This window comes from Sus scrofa, chromosome 7, assembly GCF_000003025.6.
Source record: "Sus scrofa isolate TJ Tabasco breed Duroc chromosome 7, Sscrofa11.1, whole genome shotgun sequence".
Classification (NCBI taxonomy): domain Eukaryota; kingdom Metazoa; phylum Chordata; class Mammalia; order Artiodactyla; family Suidae; genus Sus; species Sus scrofa.
The window spans coordinates 46,608,885-46,631,202 of record NC_010449.5 but is presented as its reverse complement, the minus strand read 5'-3'; the positions used below and the strand labels follow the sequence as shown (position 1 = coordinate 46,631,202).

Sequence of the window (22,318 nt, the reverse complement as noted above, 5' to 3'; positions counted from 1 at the left end):
AAAAGAACACTCAGTAACTACTTGCGCAATGAGCCAGTGGAATCTTACTTTCTTCTTACTTGAGTAATCTGATGCTCTGTCAGAGGGTGTACAGACTGGAATGCTCATTGGCTAATACCTTGAGGGGGTGGAGCTTTCAATAGGGAAGGAACAGTTATAAACCATCACCTGATTCCCTCACAGCACCTGGAACTAGAGCCTGGAAAAGATAAGGTGAGTGGAGGTGTTCTTATACACTTTTTTGGGCTTGGTGGCGTAGTTTATTTTGTGGCCAAAGTTGCAACTTGTAGGCAGCAATTGTTTTAATTTATGGTTAGTTTAATGCCTAGTTTTTCTAAACTTGCCTATATCAAAAGGAACAGATATTTTTTTATGCAGAGGAAGACACATAAATGAAAACAAGAGAGCAAATGTACATCTGAACAAGGCCTTTGCAGACTTTCATTGCCTCGTGTGATCGCATAATATCAGATGTTAAAATGCTGACAAAATTATATCAGTAATTTCAAAAATAAGTATGTGTGGGAGTTCCCGTCGTGGCGCAGTGGTTAACGAATCCGACTAGGAACCATGAGGTTGCGGGTTTGGTCCCTGCCCTTGCTCAGTGGGTTAAGGATCCGGCATTGCCGTGAGCTGTGGTGTAGGTTGCAGACGCGGCTCGGATCCCGCGTTGCTGTGGCTCTGGCGTAGGCCGGTGGCTATGGCTCCGATTCGACCCCTAGCCTGGGAACCTCCATATGCCGCAGGGGCAGCCCAAGAAATAGCAACAACAACAACAACAACAAAAGACAAAAGAAAAAAAAAATAAGTATGTGTGAATTAAGTGGTGTTATAGTTGATTGGTGGACATAACATGCTTCGTAGAAATTAAGAAATAATTTAAACCATTACATTTTTTCCTCGTGGACCAAATCTATTTTGGGAAAATCACAAGCTTCACCCACTCTGTGTCAGGTGCCTCGTGGGTGAATTCAATCTCTTGCATTCCGTGTATGCTTTTGGAAGATTCAATCCAAATGATCTGGCAGTGGGGTCTCCCTCTGGGGTCCTGCATCTGAGGGGACAGCGCCATGTTGAAATGCAGGATTCTTTAAGTCAAGCCCTGATATGTTTTTCTAGGGCTTGCCCCCATGTATAAATAGCAAAACTAAAGGTGGTTTGCCTTGTTTATTCTCTAAGCAGCCTGGGATGAAAGTCTCCTTAGCTCAGCAGTTTTTTTGTTTGTTTTGTTTTTGCTTTTTAGGGCTGCAGCCACAGCATATGGAAGTTTCCAAGCTAGGGGTCAAATTGGAGCTACAGCTGCTGGCCTACACCACAGCCACAGCAACACGGGATCTGAGCCACGTTTGCGACCCACGCCACAGCTCACAGCAATGCCAGATCCTTAACCCTGAGCAAGGCCAGGGATAAAAACCCAAATCCTTATGGATACTAGTTGGGTTCATTTCTACTGTGCCACAATGGGAACTTCAGCTTAGCTTTTTTCATTTCAATAAGTTCTAAGCCTTGGGGGGGATATATCAACTTGAATCATACCATTAGGCCCAAATGGAAAGGAAATTTAGGGCTCTCCAGAGAAGGCACTTAGCCTGCAAGCTTCGGGGTTTTTTGGGTTTTTTTAATTGTTATTTCCCCAATACGATTTTTTTTTCTACTGTACAGAATGGTGACCCAGTTACACATACATGTATACATTCTTTTTTCTCACATTACCATGCTCCATCATACGTGACTAGACATAGTTCCCAGGGCTACACAGCAGGATCTTATTGCTAATCCATTTCAAAGGCAATAGTTTGCATCTATTAACCTCAAATTTCCAGTCCACCCCACTTCCTCCCCCTCCCCCTTGGCAACCTCAAGTCTGTTCTCCAAGTCCATGAGTTTCTTTTCTGTGGAAAGTTTCACTTGTGCTGTGTATTAGAGTCCAGATATAAGTGACATCATATGGTATTTGTCTTTCTCTTTCTGACTTACTTTTCTCAGTATCAGAGTCTCTAGTTCCATCCATGTTGCTGCAAATGACATTATTTTGTTCTTTTTTATGGCTGAGCTTTGAATAGAGCTGTCTCCTGAATCATCTTATTATATGAATCACCCCCACTTCCTCCCCACCCAGGAATATGATTTGGCTATTTGTGTATTAAAAAATGCCATATACACGCCTGAGGTCTTTTTCCAAGGGGTAGTTCCACACGGGCGACTTTCTCTTTGATAGCATGTCGAATCCAACTAATTAACACATCAAATCCAACCAGACGCATTTTTTGCTAATGTGTCATACAATAGACAAATAGAAGAGAAATCATTCATAATCAGTTTAAAGTGGACTGTACATTTAAAGCTATATTGAAAGTCTTGGTTGTCCCCTTAATACTGTTGTCTTCCAACTGTAACATATTCTTTCTCTGAAAGCTAAAATGATGCTACATCTTTCCAAACAAGCATATTAAATTCTGTGCAGAACACAGTATTCTCTGGGAGAATGTTTTGTCTTAGTGATGCATATTGATCTACTGATTTTCAAGAATATAGTTTGATCTGATCCATCAGAAAAGCCAGAGTAAATGTTAAGGATTTTTCTTTTTGCCTTTTGCTTTTTAGGGCCACACGCATGGCACATGGAAGTTCCCAGGCTAGGGGTCGAATTGGAGCTGTAGCCGCCAGCCTACACCAGAGCCATAGCAACACAGGATCCAAGCCATGTCTGGGACCTACACCACAGCTCACAGCAACGCTGGATCCTTAACCCACTGAGCAAGGCCAGGGATCGAACCTGCATCCTCATGGATACTAGCCTTTTTCGTTAACCACTGAGCCACAATGGGAACGCCATCCTGTTTTTTTAGACCTAATGCTGTTCCATGCTTCATAGACTACATTATAGTGTAGACATAACTTTTATGGGTACCAGGAAACAACAACATCAACAAAATTTCTGAAACGTGCTTTATTTTGACATTCTCTTGATTGTCATGGTCTGGAACCAAACCTGCAATTCCCCTGAGGTCTGCCTGTATACAAGTTAGTAACCTGGGGGTCTTGTGAAAACTGCAGACTCTGATTCAGCAGCTCTGGCCCAGGAGATTCTGTATTTCTAATAAGTTCCCTGGTAAAACTGATGCTACTGGTCGAAAATCACATTTCTGGAGAATGCTCTCCATTCCTTTCCAAAGCAAAATCGACTTTTGTTCCCCCTCACATGTGAAAGTGGCTGCAATCTGGAAATACAGATGTTTCGAGTGTGCCCCTGTATGTGCCATTTTTTGAGTCTTTACTATATTCAATAATTTGCACACATTATCTCATTCCCACCTCATTCCTAACCAAGTGTATTAGGAACTATGAGGAAACTGCAGCTCAAAGACATTAAAAAAAACTTTCTCAAGTGAGACAGCTGAAATTTAAACCTAGGTCTTGGTTTTTACTGGGGCCCAGAGCCCAACTCAGATCGTGTTCTTCCACATTTTCTAAAAGATTTAGGGCGTGTTTGTTACTCAGGGACCACACTCCGACTATGCAAAGACTCCCACGCTGCCATGGCTGCTTTCTGCCCACCTTGCCTTGGGCACCATTGCTCATCTCCGGTGGTGCTGCACACAGGTGAGGTTCCTCAGCCCTGAGAGGTGGCTCTCAATTCCTAAACTCAAAAGACACAGCTGTCAGTCAAGATCAGTATAAAGTGCAGAGTTGACCACGGCCCCCAGGTTCTGGGTCTTCTGGCACCTATGTTCTCAGAGTGTTTGCATTTTGGGTGAAATCCAGAAAGAACTCCTTTGTTCCCTGCTTTGCTTCCCATGGGCAGAATGAATAGTTCCATTGCACCTCTTTTTCTAAGCTTTGACAATGGTTTTTTGTTTTGTTTTGTTTCTAGGGCTGCACATGTCACACATGGAAGTTCCCAGGCTAGGGGTTGAATCAGAGCTGGAGCTACCAGCCACAGCAATGGCAACACCAGATCTGAGCCACGTCTGTGACACACACCGAAGCTCATGGTGTACGCCAGATCCTTAACCCAGTGAGCGAGGCCAGGGGTTGAACCCACATCCTCATGGATGCTAGTTGGCTTCTTAACCTGCTAAGCCACAGCTGGAACTCCTATTTCTTTTTAAACAATGAGAATTGGGTTTACTTTTTGAATCACAAACTCGGTCTTCTGTATTACCAACCTGTGCCTTATCCAAATTTTTTGTTGAAATTCATTAGAGGTGAAGGAAAGTGGACTAAAAAACCTGGTTTAGGCCCTTAACCTATCATGCCATGAGTCAGGGAGGGGTGGGGCTCAAAAAAACCCAAACATATTTATATACACCTATTTTGTAAGGATCTGCTCAATTCCTATACTATCATATGATGCTTTTGTTAAATAATTACTGCATTCCTACTTAACCTATTGGACATCTGGATGTTTCCTTCACTAGATATCAGGTTTGTAAGGTTTTTGATGGCAGGAATTACATCTTACTTATCTTTGTATGCCTGGAATGTCCAGCCTAGCACTGCAGCCACAGAAGGAGCTCCATAAATGTTGGATGTTGAAAGAAAGGATGAAAGATCAAGCACAGAAATCCTAACAAATTTAGAAACTGGTATCTCAAAGCAGCACGTTGAGGTGACAGCCACTTTGTGTCTGGGGAAAACGCTAGAAGGTGGAGGAACTATGCCTCCCAGGAGCTGGCTGCCTCCCTAGGGTTTTGCAGCGTTGATTCAGAAGAGCGGTTGGTTCACGGCTGGGGTGTGAGATTGTAAGAGATATCAGGCCCTTAGTCTGTCTCTGCTGTTCTAGAAGGAACAGCTCGTCCAGGGAGGGGTTGAGTTGGGAACTGGAGTCCTGCAGAGACTCCATCATTCACCCGAGAGCCCAGTTTAGAACATCGTGGAGGCCAGGCTTAGAGATGAGAAAGGGCGGCTGGTGGTCCAGAGCCAGCCATCAGAGGGCTGCAGACATTCACTGGGGTTTTTACAAGGTGTCGTGGCCGGTAATTACCAAGTAGAGATAAAGGTTTCCTTCTTTTGGACTGGAAGGTGGGATTGCAGACCGCAGTCCTGCTTATCTGAAGTGGAGCTGCCTCCTTTTCAACCCTGGGCTCCGGGGTTCCCTGGAGCACTAGGAAGGGCTTGGAGGTGGTGGCGGGTAAGGGACTGATCCTGTCCCTTCCATCTTTCAACCTCCCATGTGCCTTGAGAATGTGTAAGAAAGACTGTGTCGCCTGCACCATTTTCTGGGTTTTTTTTTTTTTTTTTTTTTTTTGTCTTTTTGTCTTTTGTTGTTGTTGTTGTTGCTCTTTCTTGGGCCGCTCCCGCGGCATATGGAGGTTCCCAGGCTAGGGGTTGAATTGGAGCCTTAGCCACCGGCCTACGCCAGAGCCACAGCAACGCGGGATCCGAGCCACGTCTGCAACCTACACCACAGCTCACGGCAACGCCGGATCGTTAACCCACTGAGCAAGGGCAGGGACCGAACCTGCAACCTCATGGTTCCTAGTCGGATTCGTTAACCACTGCGCCACGACGGGAACTCCATTTTCTGGGTTTTTTTGTTTGTTTGTTTGTTTTTATTTAGGGCTGCACTTGCAGCGTATACAAGTTCCCAGGCTAGGGGTCAAATTGGAGCTGCCTACATCACAGCCACAGCCATAGCCACAGCCACCCCAGATCTGAGCCACATCTTCGACCTACACTGCAGCTCGGGGCAACGCCAGATCATTAAGGATCCCACTAAGTGAGGCCAGGGATCAACCCTGCAGCCTCATGAATGTTAATTGGGTTTGTAAACCACTGAGCCACAATAGGAACTCCCTGTAACCTGCATTTTAAGCACCCATTACTCAGAAACAGCTTTCTGGAGGTTGACAGATACGGTCTTATTCGGATCCATAGAGTATAAACCAAAGTATAACTTGCAGCTTTGGCTAACTGGGGGAGCAGAATAGACTCACTGTAAAAAGGACTTTAGCAGGAGCTCCTTTTCCCCATTGGATTTATTTCAAACAGGATTTGGGCCAGTTAAACACTTTAGGGAGACAGAATGACAGGAATCAACCTCAGACCACCCCAGCCAGCCTTGCAGCCTCATTCCCGTCTCTCAGAGACGGTGGAATGGGGGGGATGTCAAATGGTGGGAGCTCTGCGCAGTCAAACGACAGCAAAGAGGAGTTCCCATTGTGGCGCAGAGAGTTGGGAATCTGACTGCAGCAGCTCTGGTTGCTGCAAAGGTGTGGGTTCGATCCCCAGCCCAGAACAGTGGGTTGGGGGATCCAGCGTTGTGCCACTGCTACAGCTCACATTCAGTCTCTAGCTCGGGAACAGCCATATGCCACAGGTGCAGCAAAGTAAAAAAAAAAAAAAAAAAAAAAAATTTGAAAGGAGAGTGGTGAGATGGAGCTTCCCCAAGACCTAGTTAAATTTACCAGCATTTCTCTATTTTTGTCTAAAGGCAGCAAGATGCCTGGCTTCCTGGAGGGGGTCTTCTGAGTGAGGCTTGCATCATTTGTCAGTGGCCCGTTTTCTTTGGCTTTGCTGCCTCCTGACACTTGCTGGGGAGCACTGAAACCCTGTGTGTGTGTGTGTGTGTGTGTGTGTCCGTCCTGCTGTGCCGTTGGTCTGTTGGTAAATTCCCGTGCCTTCCTTCTTTTGACTTCTAAGATTCTAAGAGTGCAAGGGGCTTCTTCTATCTGGTCCCGAGCCACTCTGCAGGGAACCTCCAGGAGAGCAGAAGAGTCAGGAGTTACCTAGTTGGAAAGAAGTTAAGAAAAAGGTATAGTTTCCATCTTCCTCTGCTCGTGTTGTCTTCACGTTCACTTTATTGTAAGGTTCATTTTCAGGTTTGTTAGTGTGAGTTACTGGACCTGAACATAGTTCCTCTAATCAGAAAATTATCATGCCTTTTTCATCAAACTGTCTCCTAAGACAACAAAGTGGTGGGTTTTCGGGAAGCTCCTGAAATTGTCAACATGCAGTAGCTAAACAGGAAATTTAAAAGGATCGAATCTTGAATAGGCAAATCCACAGAGTCAGAAAGTAGATCAGTCATTGCTGGGAGCTGAGGGGGTTGGGGGGAAATGGGAAATGACTGCTAATGGGGTTTCTTTTTGTGATGAGGGAGATATTCATAAAGCGATCATGGTAATGGTGGCATCTTTGAGCAAATTATATGGTATGAATTATATCTCAATAAAGATGTTGCTAAATTTTTTAAAATAAAAAGTTAAAATAAAATAGATGAATCTTTTAATTTTTTTTTTTTTTATTTTGGCTACTCCTGCCAAGTGCAGAAGTTCCCAGGCCAGGGATCAAACCCGTGCCATAGCAGTGACAATGCCAGATCCTTAACTGCTAGGCCACCAAGGAACTCCAAACACAATGAATCTTGACAATAACCGAATACAGGCAGTGTCTGGGGGGGAGGCAAGACCACAGCAAGAAAAGAATAAAACTTCTCCAAGAGCTGAAGAAATAACAAATTATATGTATCCAACACAGAGGACAGCTGTCAGGAAAATGGCTTCAAAACACCCATGACTTTGGGAACCCAAGTGATCTTGTTGTCATATGATAGTTACATTTCTCATAAACTAAACTACTAGTATTCCTGTTTTTCACTTTCTTGTGAGTTTTATTAGCGCAGGCAGCATCCTCAGGTGGGATCCTGGCTAGGGTGTGATGCGTGGCAGTCTGGGGCTTACCAGGCAGGGGACCACTGTAAGCGCTGCCCTGATGGGGAAGCTGAGGGCGGCCTCCCTCTCCATGAGCTTACCCTGAGGCTTCCTGAGTGTCTCCAAGTGCCTTGTGTGCTGTGCCAGCAGCTGGCATTTTCACTGTTTCCTCCAAGGAAGCGTTGTTGCATCTGGGGGTCAGAGGGGCAAATGTGAGTAAAGGCATGAGACTACCCTCTAAGTTGGTACAGAGCTTTAGTGCATTCACAGCACTTTATGTCATCTCCTTTGATCACCTCTAAAATGCTGGAAGATTGGTGGGGTCGCTAACGTTATAGCTGCTGTGGCTCTTGCAACAACAGGTAGAAAGTGCCACTGGGTACGCTTGCATTATCTCTCTGCTCTGCTGGAAAAGGCGGCAGGTCACCTAGTGTGATGCTTCAAGTTACTGAGGAGGATATGCAGGCAGGGAGAGGTTGAGTGACTTGGGCCTAAGGTTACCCAGCTCCTTGGTGGCCGGGTAAAAATTAAATCCTGTCTAGGTCTGTCTAGGGCTGCTTCTGGACTTGTTCCAGCACTCAGGAAATCTCGTGACAGAAATGAAAGAGTCCCCCATTCCCAGGTAACCGTTTCCCACCCAACAGGCCCAGCTCCGTCCCACTGTTAGAAAAGCTTTCTCTTGCAGGTTATTCATGAAACCATCCTATTAACCCCGGCTCCTTTTTCAAAATACCAGAGGAGTCTCTCAAATCTGCAGAATACAGATACCTGAATATATATGGTTTGATCTTTCTTTTTTGGTTGCATCATGAGATAGAGCCTACATACAGGAGAGTGCAAAAATATTTCTATAGAGTTTAAAGACTAATTATAAAGCCTAATTACTGATTCTGTTTCAGAAACAGAACATCGTTAGCCTCCCAAATCCCCCATCCTCCTCCTAGATCACAACCCCAATCTCTTTCCTGGAGGTAACCACCATTCTGCTTTTGTGATAATTTTCTTGCCTTTCTTCCTAGCTTTACCTCCTATGTTTGCGTCCCTAAACAATAGTTTTATTTTGCCTGTTTTGGAAATGTTTTAAGTGGAGATGCACCATGCCGTGTATGTTAGTTTGTTATTTAAATGTATTTTTCTTTTCTTTTTCTTGATTTTTAATTTCTTTTTTAATTTTTAAATTTTATTTATTTATTTGTCTTTTTAGAGCCACACCTGAAGCATGTGGAGGTTCGCAGGCTAGGGGTCAAATCAGAGCTCCAGCTGCTGGCCTACACCACAGCCACAGCAACATGGGATCCGAGCCATATCTGCAGCCTGCACCACAGCTTACCACTACACTGGATCCTTAACCCACTGAGTGAGGCCAGGGATTAAACCCACATCCTCATGAATACTAGTTGGGTTTGTTACTGCTGAGCCACCATGGGAACGCCTAAAATTTTTTTACATTTATTTTTTATTAAAGTGCAATTCATTTACAATGTTGTGCCAATTTCTGTCTTTCAGCAAAGTGACCCAGTCATACATATTATATACATGCATTCCTTTTTTTATATTATTTTCCATCATGGTCTATCCTGAAAGACTGGATAGAGTTCCCTGTGCTCTATAGTAGGACCTCATTGCTTATCCACTCTAAATGTAATAGTTTGCATCTACTAAGTCTGTTCTCTATGTCTGTGTGTCTGTTTCCGTTCTGTAGATAGGTTTATTTGTGCCATTATATATTATTATTTTTTATTTTATTTTTTTGCTTTTTCTTTAGGGCCCCGCCTGAGACATATGGAAGTTCCCAACTAGAGGTCAAATCGGAGCTACAGCTACCGGCCTAAGGCACAGCTACAGTAACGCTGGATCCCAGCTGGCAACACCAGAAACCCGACCCACTGAACATGGCCAGGGATTGAACCCGTGTCCTCATGCATACCAGTCAGATTCACTTCCCCTGCACCAGAACAGGAACTCCCTGTGCCATATTTTAGATTCCACGTATAAGTGATATCACATGGTATTTGTCTTTCTGATTTATTTCACTCAGTATGAAAATCTCTAGCTGCATCCATGTTGCTGCAAATGGCATTATGTCATTCTGTTTTACAGCTGAGTAGTTAAACATATTGTCCTTATTTTGCCCTTCAGAAAACACAAGCCGGGAGTCATGGCAGCCAAACCCAAGCTCTACTACTTCCGTGGCCGGGGCAGGATGGAGTCGATCCGTTGGCTGCTGGCTGCAGCTGGTGTGGAGGTTGGTCCCTGACTGGGAAAGGGAGAAGGGTAGTCTGGGCAAGAGCGACGTGGTCCTCTTCCCCCTTCAAAGGTCAGGATGGTGCCTTCAAACTGTATCCACTCTTTCCCTTTCCAGCTGTCTTCCTTCGTAAGAGGTGAAGGAGGGATTATAGTCCTCCCCTTAAGCAGGGGTGGGAAGGGCCAAGGCTAGAGATGTGTTCTGGAAGGTTCGTGAAGCTGAAAAGATCTTGGTGGATCATAGGACAGAGGAGAGAGAGGAGACCTGCATCTGAATCATTCTCTTCGTTGGGACCAGGTGATGCCCTGGGCTCTTTCCAGTTGTGTCAGCATCTCAGTCACTTCTACTCCTGGCTGCCCACCAGAACCTTAAACCCACTGGACCTTCCTTGGAAAGGTCTGTCCCATTGGGATCTTTCCTTAACTCTGAATTCCCTCCAGCTGACTTTCCTTTTTTCTGGGCCACACCTGCAGCATATGGACGTTCCCAGCTGGGGGTCAAATCGGAGCTGTAGCTACTAGCCTACACCATAGCCACAGCAATGCCATATCCTTCACCCACTGAACGGGGTCAGGGATGAACCTGCATCTTTATGGATACTAGTCAGATTCTTAACCCACTGAGCCACAGCGGGAACACCCCTGCTAATTTTTCTGTAGATTTTCACAAGAGCTTCAGAATTGTTTGTTTCGTGCAGGTGTAGACCCCCTTGTCCCTACTTGAATGTCATCTCTCCTAGAACATGGACTCAGGACCTTCTTTATTTTGCTTCATTTTGCTCACCTTTTCTCACACCCATCTCAAGGTCTGGGGCACGAAATAGTCACTTTTTTCCCCCCACAAAACTTTAGAAATTCCATCAGTGAGTGACAATAACTTTAGATCCCTTTCACTGACTATGTGAGTATCAAAAAGAAATTTCATTTGATCTGATATGGAGGGAGAATAACAGAGAAAAGAGAGAAGGAAGAAAGAGAGGAAAAGGGAAGAGGAGAAATCACTGGGGAAGTTGGAGGAAAGGACAAGAATTTGGAGAGAAGGCAGAACTAAGATGAAGAAAAGGAAAAATATGAATGCTATCCTTTAAGTGGGCAACACCCCAAAAAGGGTTTCAGTTCTACGTCAGTCTAAGCTAATCTACATGCATGCTCTGTCAGAATTTTCATCCATGTGGTAGTTGATAGCTTTGCGGTTCTTTTTTAAAATTTTCATTCTAGAAGCCATTGGGAATGGTATATTGTGAGCATTTCTTTCTTGATCTCTCTCTTTTTCTTTTCTTTCTTTCTTCTTCCCTCCCCTCCTTCTTTCCTTCCTTCTCTTTTTCTTTCTGTAGAATCTTAAATTTATAACAACATCTCTATCCTTTATGTAGTTCGAAGAGGAATTTTTTGAAACAAGAGAACAATATGAGAAGTTGAAGAAAGGTGAGCATTGATTTATTTAATGTTATCAGAAAAAAAACAGAAATTGAAACACAGGCCTCTAGAATGACAAATATTGGAAAGGCACAGAGCATAATTGCTAATAGGGCTATTCACTGTGTCCCTGACACAGAGCTAACAGAACTTGTCAAGTAGGTTATGACCCTGGCCTTGGTTGACCCAGTGCCAGTTGGCTCACTCTCTATCTCACCAGAGCCTCCTTTAAGAATTCCTCCCTGGAGTTCCTCTCGTGGCTCAGTGGTAACGAATCCAACTAGTATCCATGAGGATATTGGTTCAATCCCTGGCCTCGCTCATTGGGTTATGGATCCAGGGTTGCCATGAGCTGTGGTGTAGGCCAGAAGCTACGGCTCCAATTTGACCCCTAGCCTGAGAACTTCCATATGCCTCGGGTGCAGCCCTAAAAAGACAAAAAAAAAAAAAAAAAAAAAAGAATTCTTCCCAATACCTAATGGGTTGGAGAAACAGGGGGGCTGAATCAGACCTAAGACATCCTCTGGTTCTCATGGTTCATAGCCACCTTTCCTTAGTGATCTTCACAGATTAATATACACCACCTTATCAGGTCACAATTACAGAATTAAAACTACAGAAAAAAAATCCAAAATTGAGTAAACTTGGAGGAAGTCTTTAATCCTTATAATTCCTCAGAAGATTTTCTCCCACTGCAAGAAGCCTAGTAATTTCTCAGCCCCTCTTAAACTTCTAACAGCCATAATGTTATTTTCTTTATCTGAGGAAAGTTGGTGTCATTATTGCTGACAGTCATGACACTAATACAATTTTTTTTGTACATTTTGTTTTTATGGCCACCTGTGGCAGCATATGGAAGCTCCTGGGCCAGGGTTTGAATCTGAGCTGCAGCTGCGACCTACACCACAGTTGTGGCAACACCAGATCCTTTAACCCAGTGTACTGGGCCGGATATCGAACCCTCACCTCCACAGCAACCTGAGCCACTGCAATCATATTCTTAACCCACTGTGCCACAGCAGGAACTCCACAAGTTATTTTTTAAAAGGCATCTGAGTCATCAGCAGACCTGTCATTTATAAACTGTATGGCTTTAGGCAAGGCCTTTAATTTCTCTGCACCCTGTCTCCTTACCATAGAATAAAATGATCTCTGGTCCTAGACGGTCCTTTCATTGAGGGGAAGACCTTTCCCAATTCTTGTCCAGGAACTTCATTGTCTGGAATACCTCTGAAGTGCCTCTTCCCCTCTTCCTCTTGATTTCTGCCCCATTTTACTCTAAACAAGGATGGTCACTGGCACATAGTAGTGGTTCAGGATACGTGTGTTGAATACATAAGATGTGTTGAATACATCTCTACAATCTAATCCATGATCAATCCAGCAGGAAGTGCTCCCTAAGAGCCTATGAAATCCTCCAGCCCCAGGTTTGTGATGCTGCTGTGGTGCTGCTTGGACCATCCTCCTGGGCATGGCTGGTACTTGTTAACAGGAGGTAGGGAGGGCACTGGGCTGGGTCAGGAGGCCCACTTCTGTCCCTTGACTATGAGTCTTGGCAAGTCACATTGCCCCCTTGGCCTCCACAGTGCCATCCTCTCTGACATGAACAAATTGAACTGAATGATCTCAAAGACTTTTTCCTATACTCTTGATCTGAGATTTTTAAAAATCCCTCTGAACAAGATCAGCTCCCAGAAGCAGGGATCATTTCTAATGAATGGCTACATCTCTCATACGCAGCAGCACAAAGCCCAGCTTTAGATGTTCATTCACCTTTTTTGAAATTTTTTTAGGACCGCACCCGCGGCATATGGAAGTTCGCAGGCTAGGGGTTGAATCAGAGCTGGAGCTGGCAGCCTACGCCACAGCCACAGCAACGCCAGATCTGAGCCATGTCTGTGGCCTACACCACAGCTCATGGCAACACCAGATCCTTTAACTCACTGAGTGAGGCCAGGGATTGAATCTGCATCCTCGTGGATACTAGTTAGGTTCTTAACCCACCGAGCTGAGATGGGAACTCCTTTTTTTTTTTCATTCAAATTTGAACAAGGAAATGGAGGTTTTGTTGACTCTCCATTAACAATAGTAGTGATATTTCCAAAGCACAGTCACCAGCAGGATCATAATGCTGCCCCAAAAAACTCAGTAATTTGAGCAGGACAGATACTGCTACAGATCAGAAAACAGGCTCAGCAAGTTAAAGACTTACCTAACATCCTCCATGACCCACAACACAGGAACCCAAGCTTTCTGGTTCCTGTGCTATGTTTTTGCTGCCTCTCATTAAGTCAAGTAGGAACCATACTGGAAGGTGGAGACATTAATTGTGGCCTTTGCCAATGCACTTGTGAGGTCTAATTCCTCTTCTGGGTAAAATTCCTTATTCTCATTAATGTACAGGTATTAGTGGGAAATTAAAGCTATTCATTTCTTCAAGATCCCGTGAAAAGAGCACGATTTGTACCTCTTTAAGTGCATCATTCATATAGGCAGTCACAAAGAGGGAAATTTGATGTTACTGAACGCTGACTGTTGACAGTATTCAGTGTTTTACTTATCTTGTTTCACCCTTTCAAAATCCTCCTAGATGGATATTATGATTTTACTTTATTTTTTAACATTTTTAATGATTTTTATTTTTCCATCATAGCTGGTTTACAGTGTTCTGTCAATTTTCTACTGTACAGCAAGGTGACCCAGTCACACATAACATTCATACATTCTTTTTTCTCACATTATCATGCTCCATCATAAGTGACTAGATAGAGTTCCCAGTGCTATACAGCAGGATCTCATTGCTTATCCATTCCAAAGGCAATAGTTTGCATCTATTAACCCCAAATTCCCAGTCCATCCCACTATTATGACTATTTTAGAGAAAAGAAAACTGAAGCTCAGGTGAGTTATTTGCTTAAAGTCACATGGCTGGGAAGGGCTAAAGCTGACATTGGACCCAGGAACTAAGTCCTTGCTGTCTCATCCATTCTCCTTCTGTGTAGATGTAGAGTGGTATCTGATGTGCCTTTTAAAGGATTCAGACTCCGTCTGAATATGTAGAAAGTGGGGTGAGTATTTTTTAATAACCCACCTCTCTGAGACAATTCTTTTTTGGGGGGTGGGCACACCCACAACACATGGAAGTTCCTAGGCCAGGGATTGAACCTGCACCCCAGCACCAACCTGAGCCACTGCAGTGACAACGCCAGATCCTTAACCCCTGTATCACAAGAGAACTCCTTCCAGGTGATTCTTATACACCTGAAACTTTGAGAACTAGAAGCACTTCTACTATAACACAGTCATAGTAAAGGCAGAAAGCCTTATAATCATAATTAACCAATACACAAAAATTCATGAAACCGTCAAGCAAATCTCACTTTTTCCATGAGGTAAATGATAGGCATTTCCTAAGAGGTCTTTAACTCACCACTTTAGAGAAAAACTAAGAGTCATTCCACGAAATTAGAAGTGGCCCTTCCTGCAAGCTGATCACAACCATGGCGGGAGAGTGTCTTAAACTTTCTTTGCTCCAACCACAGATGGACTCCTGCTTTTTGGCCAGGTGCCTCTGGTTGAAATTGACGGAATGGCACTGACCCAGACGAGAGCCATCCTCAGCTACCTTGCTGCCAAGTACAACTTGCATGGGAAGGATTTGAAGGAAAGAGTCAGGTACCAGAGTGTTTGTGCCTGTACTTGGTTTTTAGCCAAGCTCTGTGGTCCTGTGCCAACTGAGACCCTGCTCAGGTGTAGCCTTTCAGCCTGGATGGAGGGGAGGAGGCCAGGGAACAAGGGGAGATGCTCTCGCTACACCACCATGCCTTACGAATACTCTGAATACCTGCTCTGGGTCTCCCCTTCAACTCCTCATCACCATCTTCATTCAGCCTTCTTCAATTCTCCTCCCCCTCCTAACAAAGGATGTTCCCATAAAATGACCTAGTAAATAATTGTGCATGAAAATGGAAATGGCTGACTCAGCAAAGAAGTATTGAGGGTTGTATCAATGATCTCATTACTGCAAAAAAGTAGTATAAGGCAGCACTCTGAAGCCCTGCAGCTTAAATCAGCAAGAAGCTGTTATTGCTCACCAGTCTATGCATTATCTGGGTATCAGCGTTTCTTCATGTTTCTTGACTGGAAGCACTCCCACGTCTGTGGTCAACCAGTGGTCAGCCAGGAGACTGGTTGGGGTGTTGGCCGATCATCAGCTAAGGGGCAAGTGGCCACATGTCTCTTGGCCTCTCCTCCTGAGCTTGTCCTCCTGGCAGCCAGGCAGGGTTCTCACAGAGAGAGCGTGAAGCACCCAGGCCTTTTAAGTTCTAGGCTCAGAAGCGGGATCTGATCAATTCCACCTCATTCTGTGAGTCAAAACAAGTCATGAGGTCAGCGCAGGAAGCAGACCCCCTCTATTGATGGGAGGAGCTAACAAGTTTTCTCTCAAATACTAAAGGATGGAGATTTGTGGCCATTTTTTATTTTTATTTTCCGCATTTATACACCTGCAAGTGTCCACGCTGTCCTGTGCACTGTGCTAGGCCCGGCTGAGGACGATGGAGTTCCTTCTCCCAGGAATAGTTCTGTTTCACAGGAGATAAATAAGCTGAAGACAAAACAAAGACTCGCAACCATAAATTTTATTTGGATTTGGGGTCAAGGGACCTTTTAAGTGGTCTCTAAAATCTCGTCACCATCAGCATGGACACCAATATACATAGAGGACACAGTGAGAGAAAAGGTCATTTTCATCATTCAGAAAAAAGAGAGAGAGCGCCTAACACAGGAATGAGCAAAATCTGTAACGAAGCACCCAACCCCGACTTTCGCATCACTCCATCTTCAGTACAGACGCAGTCATTCTAACCTGCAATCCCAAAGATACATGGCAAGAGAAGCAATTCCAAACACAGTTCGTGAATAGACTACTTTTATAGTAGTGCAAACAAGCACTAATATGCAGTCTGTTTCTAATTTTTTTTTTTCTTTTTACGACCTTACCTGTGGCCTATGGAAGCTCCGGGGCTAGGGGTAGAGTTGGAGCTGCAACCACTGGCCTACACCATAGCCAGAGCAGTGCCAGATCCAAGCTGCATCTGTGACCTATACCACAGCTTGCGGTGATGCCAGATCATTAACCCTGAGTGAGGCCAGGGATTGAACCTTCATCCTCATGGATACTATGTCAGGTTCTTAACTCGCTGAGCCACAACAGGAGTCTTGTTTCTCATTGTTTTGATGCATGTTTTTAATTTTTAAAAAAATTTCATGGTTTTTTTTTTTCCAAGATATGTGTCCTAAGCTACAGATATCCTATTAATATTTTTCTCCTCCAGGTTAGTTATAAATTGTAATAGACTACTACAAGCAGGCTGGGTGACAGTCTAACATGGAAGAACAACGGTTTGTGACTCAGAACAATGAAAGTAAATTATTCTTATATATGTTAAAAAAGAAACAAAAAAGATCACTAAACCAAATTGGTTGGGTCATTGGCACATGGGGGGAAGGGGGTACAAAGAAGCACAACACTTAATGTGTTTGCAAATTAGTCGCAAAGATAACTAACACAGCTCGATGGCACCAATAGGTAATAAATTATAGATCATAAATAATATAATTCTTTTTTAAATATTCTTTTTAAAAAGTATTTGTCAATGTAAGGAAATTTTTAAAAAGAATGAAATAGAGCTTCTTTGTCAGTTGCCAGGTCAGTGGAAGACTTGCTAAATTATACATCTATCTTCTCTAAGTAAGTGAAGAGATCTGGTCAACTTCATCTAGCTTCGTTTTTAAAACCATAGTAATCTATTTGTTTATGGCAGATTCTTTTATTCAGTAAGCATTTCCAGAGACCCTCCTATACCATGGTCAGTTGACGGGTTCTGCTTCTAGATCATTCCTGAGCATGGAAGCTGAAGGGAGAGGAAAGCAAAAGTCATTTGCCCAGAAATCTAGCGGCACCCCAAAAGTGGTGGATTAGGAAACCCTGTATTCAGAGGCTCCGCTCCAATTGAGTCCCCACTGTTTCGTTAGGATCGACATGTACGCGGACGGCACTCTGGACCTCATGATGATGGTGGCATTGGCTGCCTTCAAACCCCCCGGGGAAAAAGAGGAGAACCTGGCTTTAGTGGTGGAGAAAGCGAAAACCCGGTACTTCCCCGTCTTCGAAAAGGTAGGCTACTGGGATCCAGTTTGGCGGAGGCGGGGCAGGCACAGGGTCGTAGTCAGTGACAGCAGAACATACGCAGATCCTGCAGGGCTGACATCTACGAGGGGCCCCCCACGTTCCCTTCCCCGGGGTGCCCCGACGCCCTCAGCCCAGCAGGCAATGGGGGAGGGGCTGATGAGAACTGGGAGCGAGGTGACCGCGGGGCAAGTCCCCAGTTCCGTCTCCCAGGCTACAGAGATGCAGGACTGCGACGTTTCCTAATGCTGATAAGAAGAAAGAGTGAAATCTCAAAAGATAGAAGCTGTGTTAGGGCCAAAACTTTAGTAAGGATTCCAAAACAAATGACATGTATAGTATGGACCCTCCAGCAACACAGAATTGAAATAAAGCAAGGGCAGTGAAAGGAGACGGCGTTTTTCTTCCTTTCCTTTCCTTCTGCTTTTCTTTCTTTTCTTTCGCTCTCTCTTTCTTTTTTTCCCTTTTTCTTTTCTTTTTTCTTTTTTTTTTTTTTTTGCTTTTTTAGGGCCAAACATGCAGCACATGGAAGTTGCCCCAGGTGCAAATGGGGATCCACCTCAAGTTCATTCTTTGTAATTAGTCAGTTATATTTTTAAGCCTCTTTAATCAATAAGGTCCTCTTTCCTCTCTTTTTTTCTTCTGTTTTCTTCTTGCCATTTGTCTAGTGAAGTTTTCCACAGTCTGATTTTACTAAATGCAATAGAATCCTTCATTCCCGAGATTTCCTGTCAATTGGGAGATGGAATTAGAAGCCTGATCATGTTCAGGTCTGATACAAGGTACAAGTGTGTTGATTTCAGCCTATGTTTGCCAGCATCCTCAGAAATTATCAAGGAAAAAATTATTTCATAAATGTGATCTGTACCAAAAAAGCCTATGCTTTTATAAATGTTTAGCCAGGCAAAAGAGTCTTTACTGTTATTTGATATTCTTTCTTACTTTTCTTTCTGCAGATTTTGAAAGACCAAGGAGAGGATTTTCTCGTTGGCAATAAATTCAGCTGGGCAGACATCCAGCTGTTGGAAGCTATTTTAATGATGGAAGAACTTGATGCTTCTGTTCTTTCTGACTTTCCTCTGCTACAGGTAGTGAATTAACTAAATCCACCAAAGCCTAGGAAAACATGAACAGACACAAGCCTGAAACACGATGTGCCTCTAGGTCCCTCCCAAAAGAAAATTAAAGAATGTTTTAAACATCTTTTTATTTTAATTTTAATTTTTTTTTTGTCTTTTGAGGGCTGTACCCGCAGCATATGGAGGTTCCCAGGCTAGGGGATTAACTGGAGCTGTGGCTGCCAGCCTACTCCACAGCCACAGCAACTCAGGATCCGAGCCGCGTCTGCCACCTACACTACAGCTCACAGCAACGCTGGATCCTTAACCCACTGAGCGAGGCCAGGGATCAAACCCAAAACCTAATGGTTCCTAGTCGGATTCATTTCCTCTGTGCCACAATGAGAACTCCCCAATCTCTTATTTTACATTTTTCTTCCAAATGGCAATATACTATGCCTGCTCTTAACATTTTTGCAATTATCATAAATATATTTACATGTCAACCCATGTTCTTCTGCAGTATCATTTTATTTTATCTTCATCAGGCAATAGTCATATCTTTTTGAAAAATAGGAAGTATATAAAAAGGGCATAAATTATGAATCTCATTTTCATCACTGCCCTCACCTTCCCATCCCCGTAATTTCTTGTATCAATTTCCTGTGTACCCTTCCAAGATTCCTATTTGTGCAGATATGATCAAATATGAATATATATTTATCACCCCCACTTGCTTTCTCACACAAAACAGAAAATAATATATATTATGTTCTACTCCAGACATTTTTTGTTTTGTTTTGTTTTTGTCTTTTTTTTTTTTTTTTTTTTTTGGTATTTCTTGGGCTGCTCCCACGGCATATGGAGGTTCTCAGGCTAGGGGTCTAATCGGAGCTGTAGCTGCTGGCCTACGCCAGAGCCACAGCAACGCAGGATCCAAGCCGCGTCTGCAGCCTACACCACAGCTCAAGGCAACGCCGGATCGCTAACCCACTGAGCAAGCGCAGGGATCGAACCCGCAACCTCATGGTTACTAGTCGGATTCGTCGGATTCGTTAACCACTGCACCACGACGGGAACTCCCAGACTTTTTTTTAACTAAACCATATAATGCAATGCATTGTAACCCCAGTCAATACAGGGATCTTCCTCTTTCGTTTATATATAATTTTTTTTACTTTTATTTTTTTAAATGATAGTTACACTGTATTTCAGGTTCTCTCTTCTCTCTCTCTCTTTTTTTTTTTTTTTTTTTGCCACACCCCCAGCATGTGGGATTTCCTAGGCCAGGAACTGAACTTGTGCCATAGCAGTGACCTGAATCACGGCAGTGAAAACATAGGCGCCTTAACCCACTAGGCCATCAGAGAACCCCCTATAATACTATTTTAAATTGTTAACTTATGCATCTTGCAGAGGTGTACCATAATCTATATAACCAGTTATATTTTCCTGGAAACATAGGTTATTTCCAGTTTTTCATTGTGCTAACATTCTTATGTTTATTTCACACCCTTACTTATTCCCTTACAATAAATTCCCAAGATAGGAACTACTACTCCAAAAATATGAATTTCTAGAGTTATTAATATGCACTGCCTAATTGTGTCAATGATTTTTCAATAAGAAAATATTGAAAAATCATTGACACAATTAGGCAGTGCATATTAATAACTGGTCATATTTAGCAGGCCAGCAATCACATTACCCTTTGCAGGAAGACCCAGCAAATGTGGACTGAAGGATTAACTTGGATTCAGCAGTCGGGGCCTCACAAGCAGACAAGCTAAGCTTCCCTCTCAGGACAAAGTTTTAGTTTTTCTTGAAGGTTGTAACTGCTCGTGAGACCCTGGTTCTACTGTTTTATCATTTCAGGCATTTAAAACAAGAATCAGCAACATCCCAACAATCAAGAAGTTCCTGCAGCCTGGGAGTCAGAGGAAGCCGCCCCCGGACAGCCACTATGTCAAGGTTGTCAGGAATGTTTTGCAGTTCTAATGCCAGAAGTTTTATGATTGCAGCTTAACCAATCGTAGCATCCACTTGATGTCGCCCATGGAAGCAAACTGTAGATTCTAAGAGTAAAGTGCAGATTCTAGGAGTAAAGTGTCTGAAAAACACAAAACCATATTATCATCAGTGGCAACTGCCAATTAAATGCAATCTAAAACCATTCTGATGTGTGACATTTTTAAAGCTTGTCAGTTGTGGGTGATGGGTACAGCTTTTATGAAACCACTGTTCTATGTAGAGGAGGCTGGTGTATTTCTGGCAGCAGCCTGCAAGGGGCGCTGTTCTTACTGTCTCCATCCAGGTCAGGACCATTGGGGGAAGAGGGAGCAGATTTGAGGGGGGCAGGGTCTCTCCAACACCCACACTGATGCTGAGTACTTGGGAGAGAATAAAAGCAGCAAATGACAAATCGAGAGTAAGATAATGGCTGGCACTAGTAAATTCTACAAGGAAGCCTGGGGGACAGAGTGTGTTCAGGAAACATCATTTTGCAACCCTGAAAAAAAAAGTGGGCAATTAGACAACTCATTCCACTGAACAGAGACACCTGAGACGAGGTTTTGCTTTGGTCAAAAAATTCCAAGTAACACTGAGGTTAGATATAACTGAGGAGTATGTGTGCAAATCGACCCAAAGATTCCCTAGCTTTGATATACATTTTTAAAAAACATTTATGGCCACGCCCAGATCCTTCAACCCACTGAGCCCCCATCCTCATGGACATCGGCATGGATACCACAACTGGCTCTTAACCCACTGAGCCACAACGGGAACTCCTTTGCTATACATTCTTTCAGGGTAACGCTTGTGTTCCCAAGCCATGAAATCTGGACCCTCAGGGCTCTGTTTGGTGAGGGATGGAGCTTCTGTTCAGGGTGGTGGTCCAGGCACAGCTGTGGCTCCCGTTGGGAGTTCTCTGGTACAAGGGCTTGGGGAACACAGCACTCAGCTCTAAGCTCTGCGACGTCCCGCCCAGGCTGCACACAGCATCAGTTTCTGAGTGTGTATCCCAGTATATGTCCTGACTTGTGAAATAACTTCATGGCTCACTAGACTTCCTGCCCTTTCCTCAGGACCACCAAAGGCCAGGGCCATGCCTATGCTATACCCTGCCCCATCCCGTCCTCCTCCTCCCTCAGAGGATGCAATGGTTAACAGAGTTCTGGCAGCCTGAGCCTGTCAGCAGCCCCTGCCCAACCCTGAGGTTGGGGCCTGACTTCTTGCTTCCAACACAGTCGAAGCCCAACCTGGGGATCACATTTAGCAAATGGCCCCATCTCATCCCCCACCTGAACAGCCACAGCCGTAAGATGGTGAATTAAGGGAAGGCTTCTCAAAGGAACCCCAGTCCCTCTTGGGGGATGATGTTTTCCTCTAACTTCCACCAAAGCCGAGAATTTGACCTGATCAAAACTAAATGGAAAAAGAAAAAGAAATTATTTGGGGGAGATTCAAAACAATAAGCCAAAATAAATAAATAAATAATAAATAAAGCAAGCAAGCATTCCCATTGTGGTTCAGCAGTAACCAACCCGACTAGTATCCATGAGGATGAGGATTCGATCCCTGGCCCAGTTTAGTGGGTTAAGGATACAGTGCTGCCATGAGCTGTGGTGCAGGTCACAGACTTAGCTCAGATCCAGTGTTGCCGTGGCTGTGGTGTAGGCCGCCAGCTGCAGCTCCTACTTGAACTTGCCTGGGAACTTCTATATGCCGTGGGAATGGCGCTATAAAGCAAACAA

The 22,318-nt window shown here is 44.0% G+C and overlaps 1 protein-coding gene across 1 annotated transcript; it reads left to right on the top strand.

Annotated features, from left to right (window-relative positions):
• Nucleotides 1–20,737, top strand: LOC100510917 (glutathione S-transferase A4). Its single transcript, XM_003128793.4, has 7 exons — nt 1–213; nt 9,795–9,900; nt 11,273–11,324; nt 14,858–14,990; nt 17,352–17,493; nt 18,462–18,593; nt 20,439–20,737. Exons 2-7 carry the CDS (start codon nt 9,814–9,816, stop codon nt 20,559–20,561), a joined length of 669 nt encoding a protein of 222 aa, XP_003128841.1. The 5' UTR covers nt 1–213; nt 9,795–9,813; the 3' UTR covers nt 20,562–20,737.

Bases quoted from the DNA above. Each gene is read 5' to 3' on its own strand.
- LOC100510917 (XM_003128793.4), top strand. From the start codon at position 9,814: ATGGCAGCCAAACCCAAGCTCTACTACTTCCGTGGCCGGGGCAGGATG. The intron at 9,901-11,272 runs GTTGGTCCCTGA...TCCTTTATGTAG, and splicing joins TGGCTGCAGCTGGTGTGGAG to TTCGAAGAGGAATTTTTTGA. The intron at 14,991-17,351 runs GTACCAGAGTGT...CTGTTTCGTTAG, and splicing joins GATTTGAAGGAAAGAGTCAG to GATCGACATGTACGCGGACG.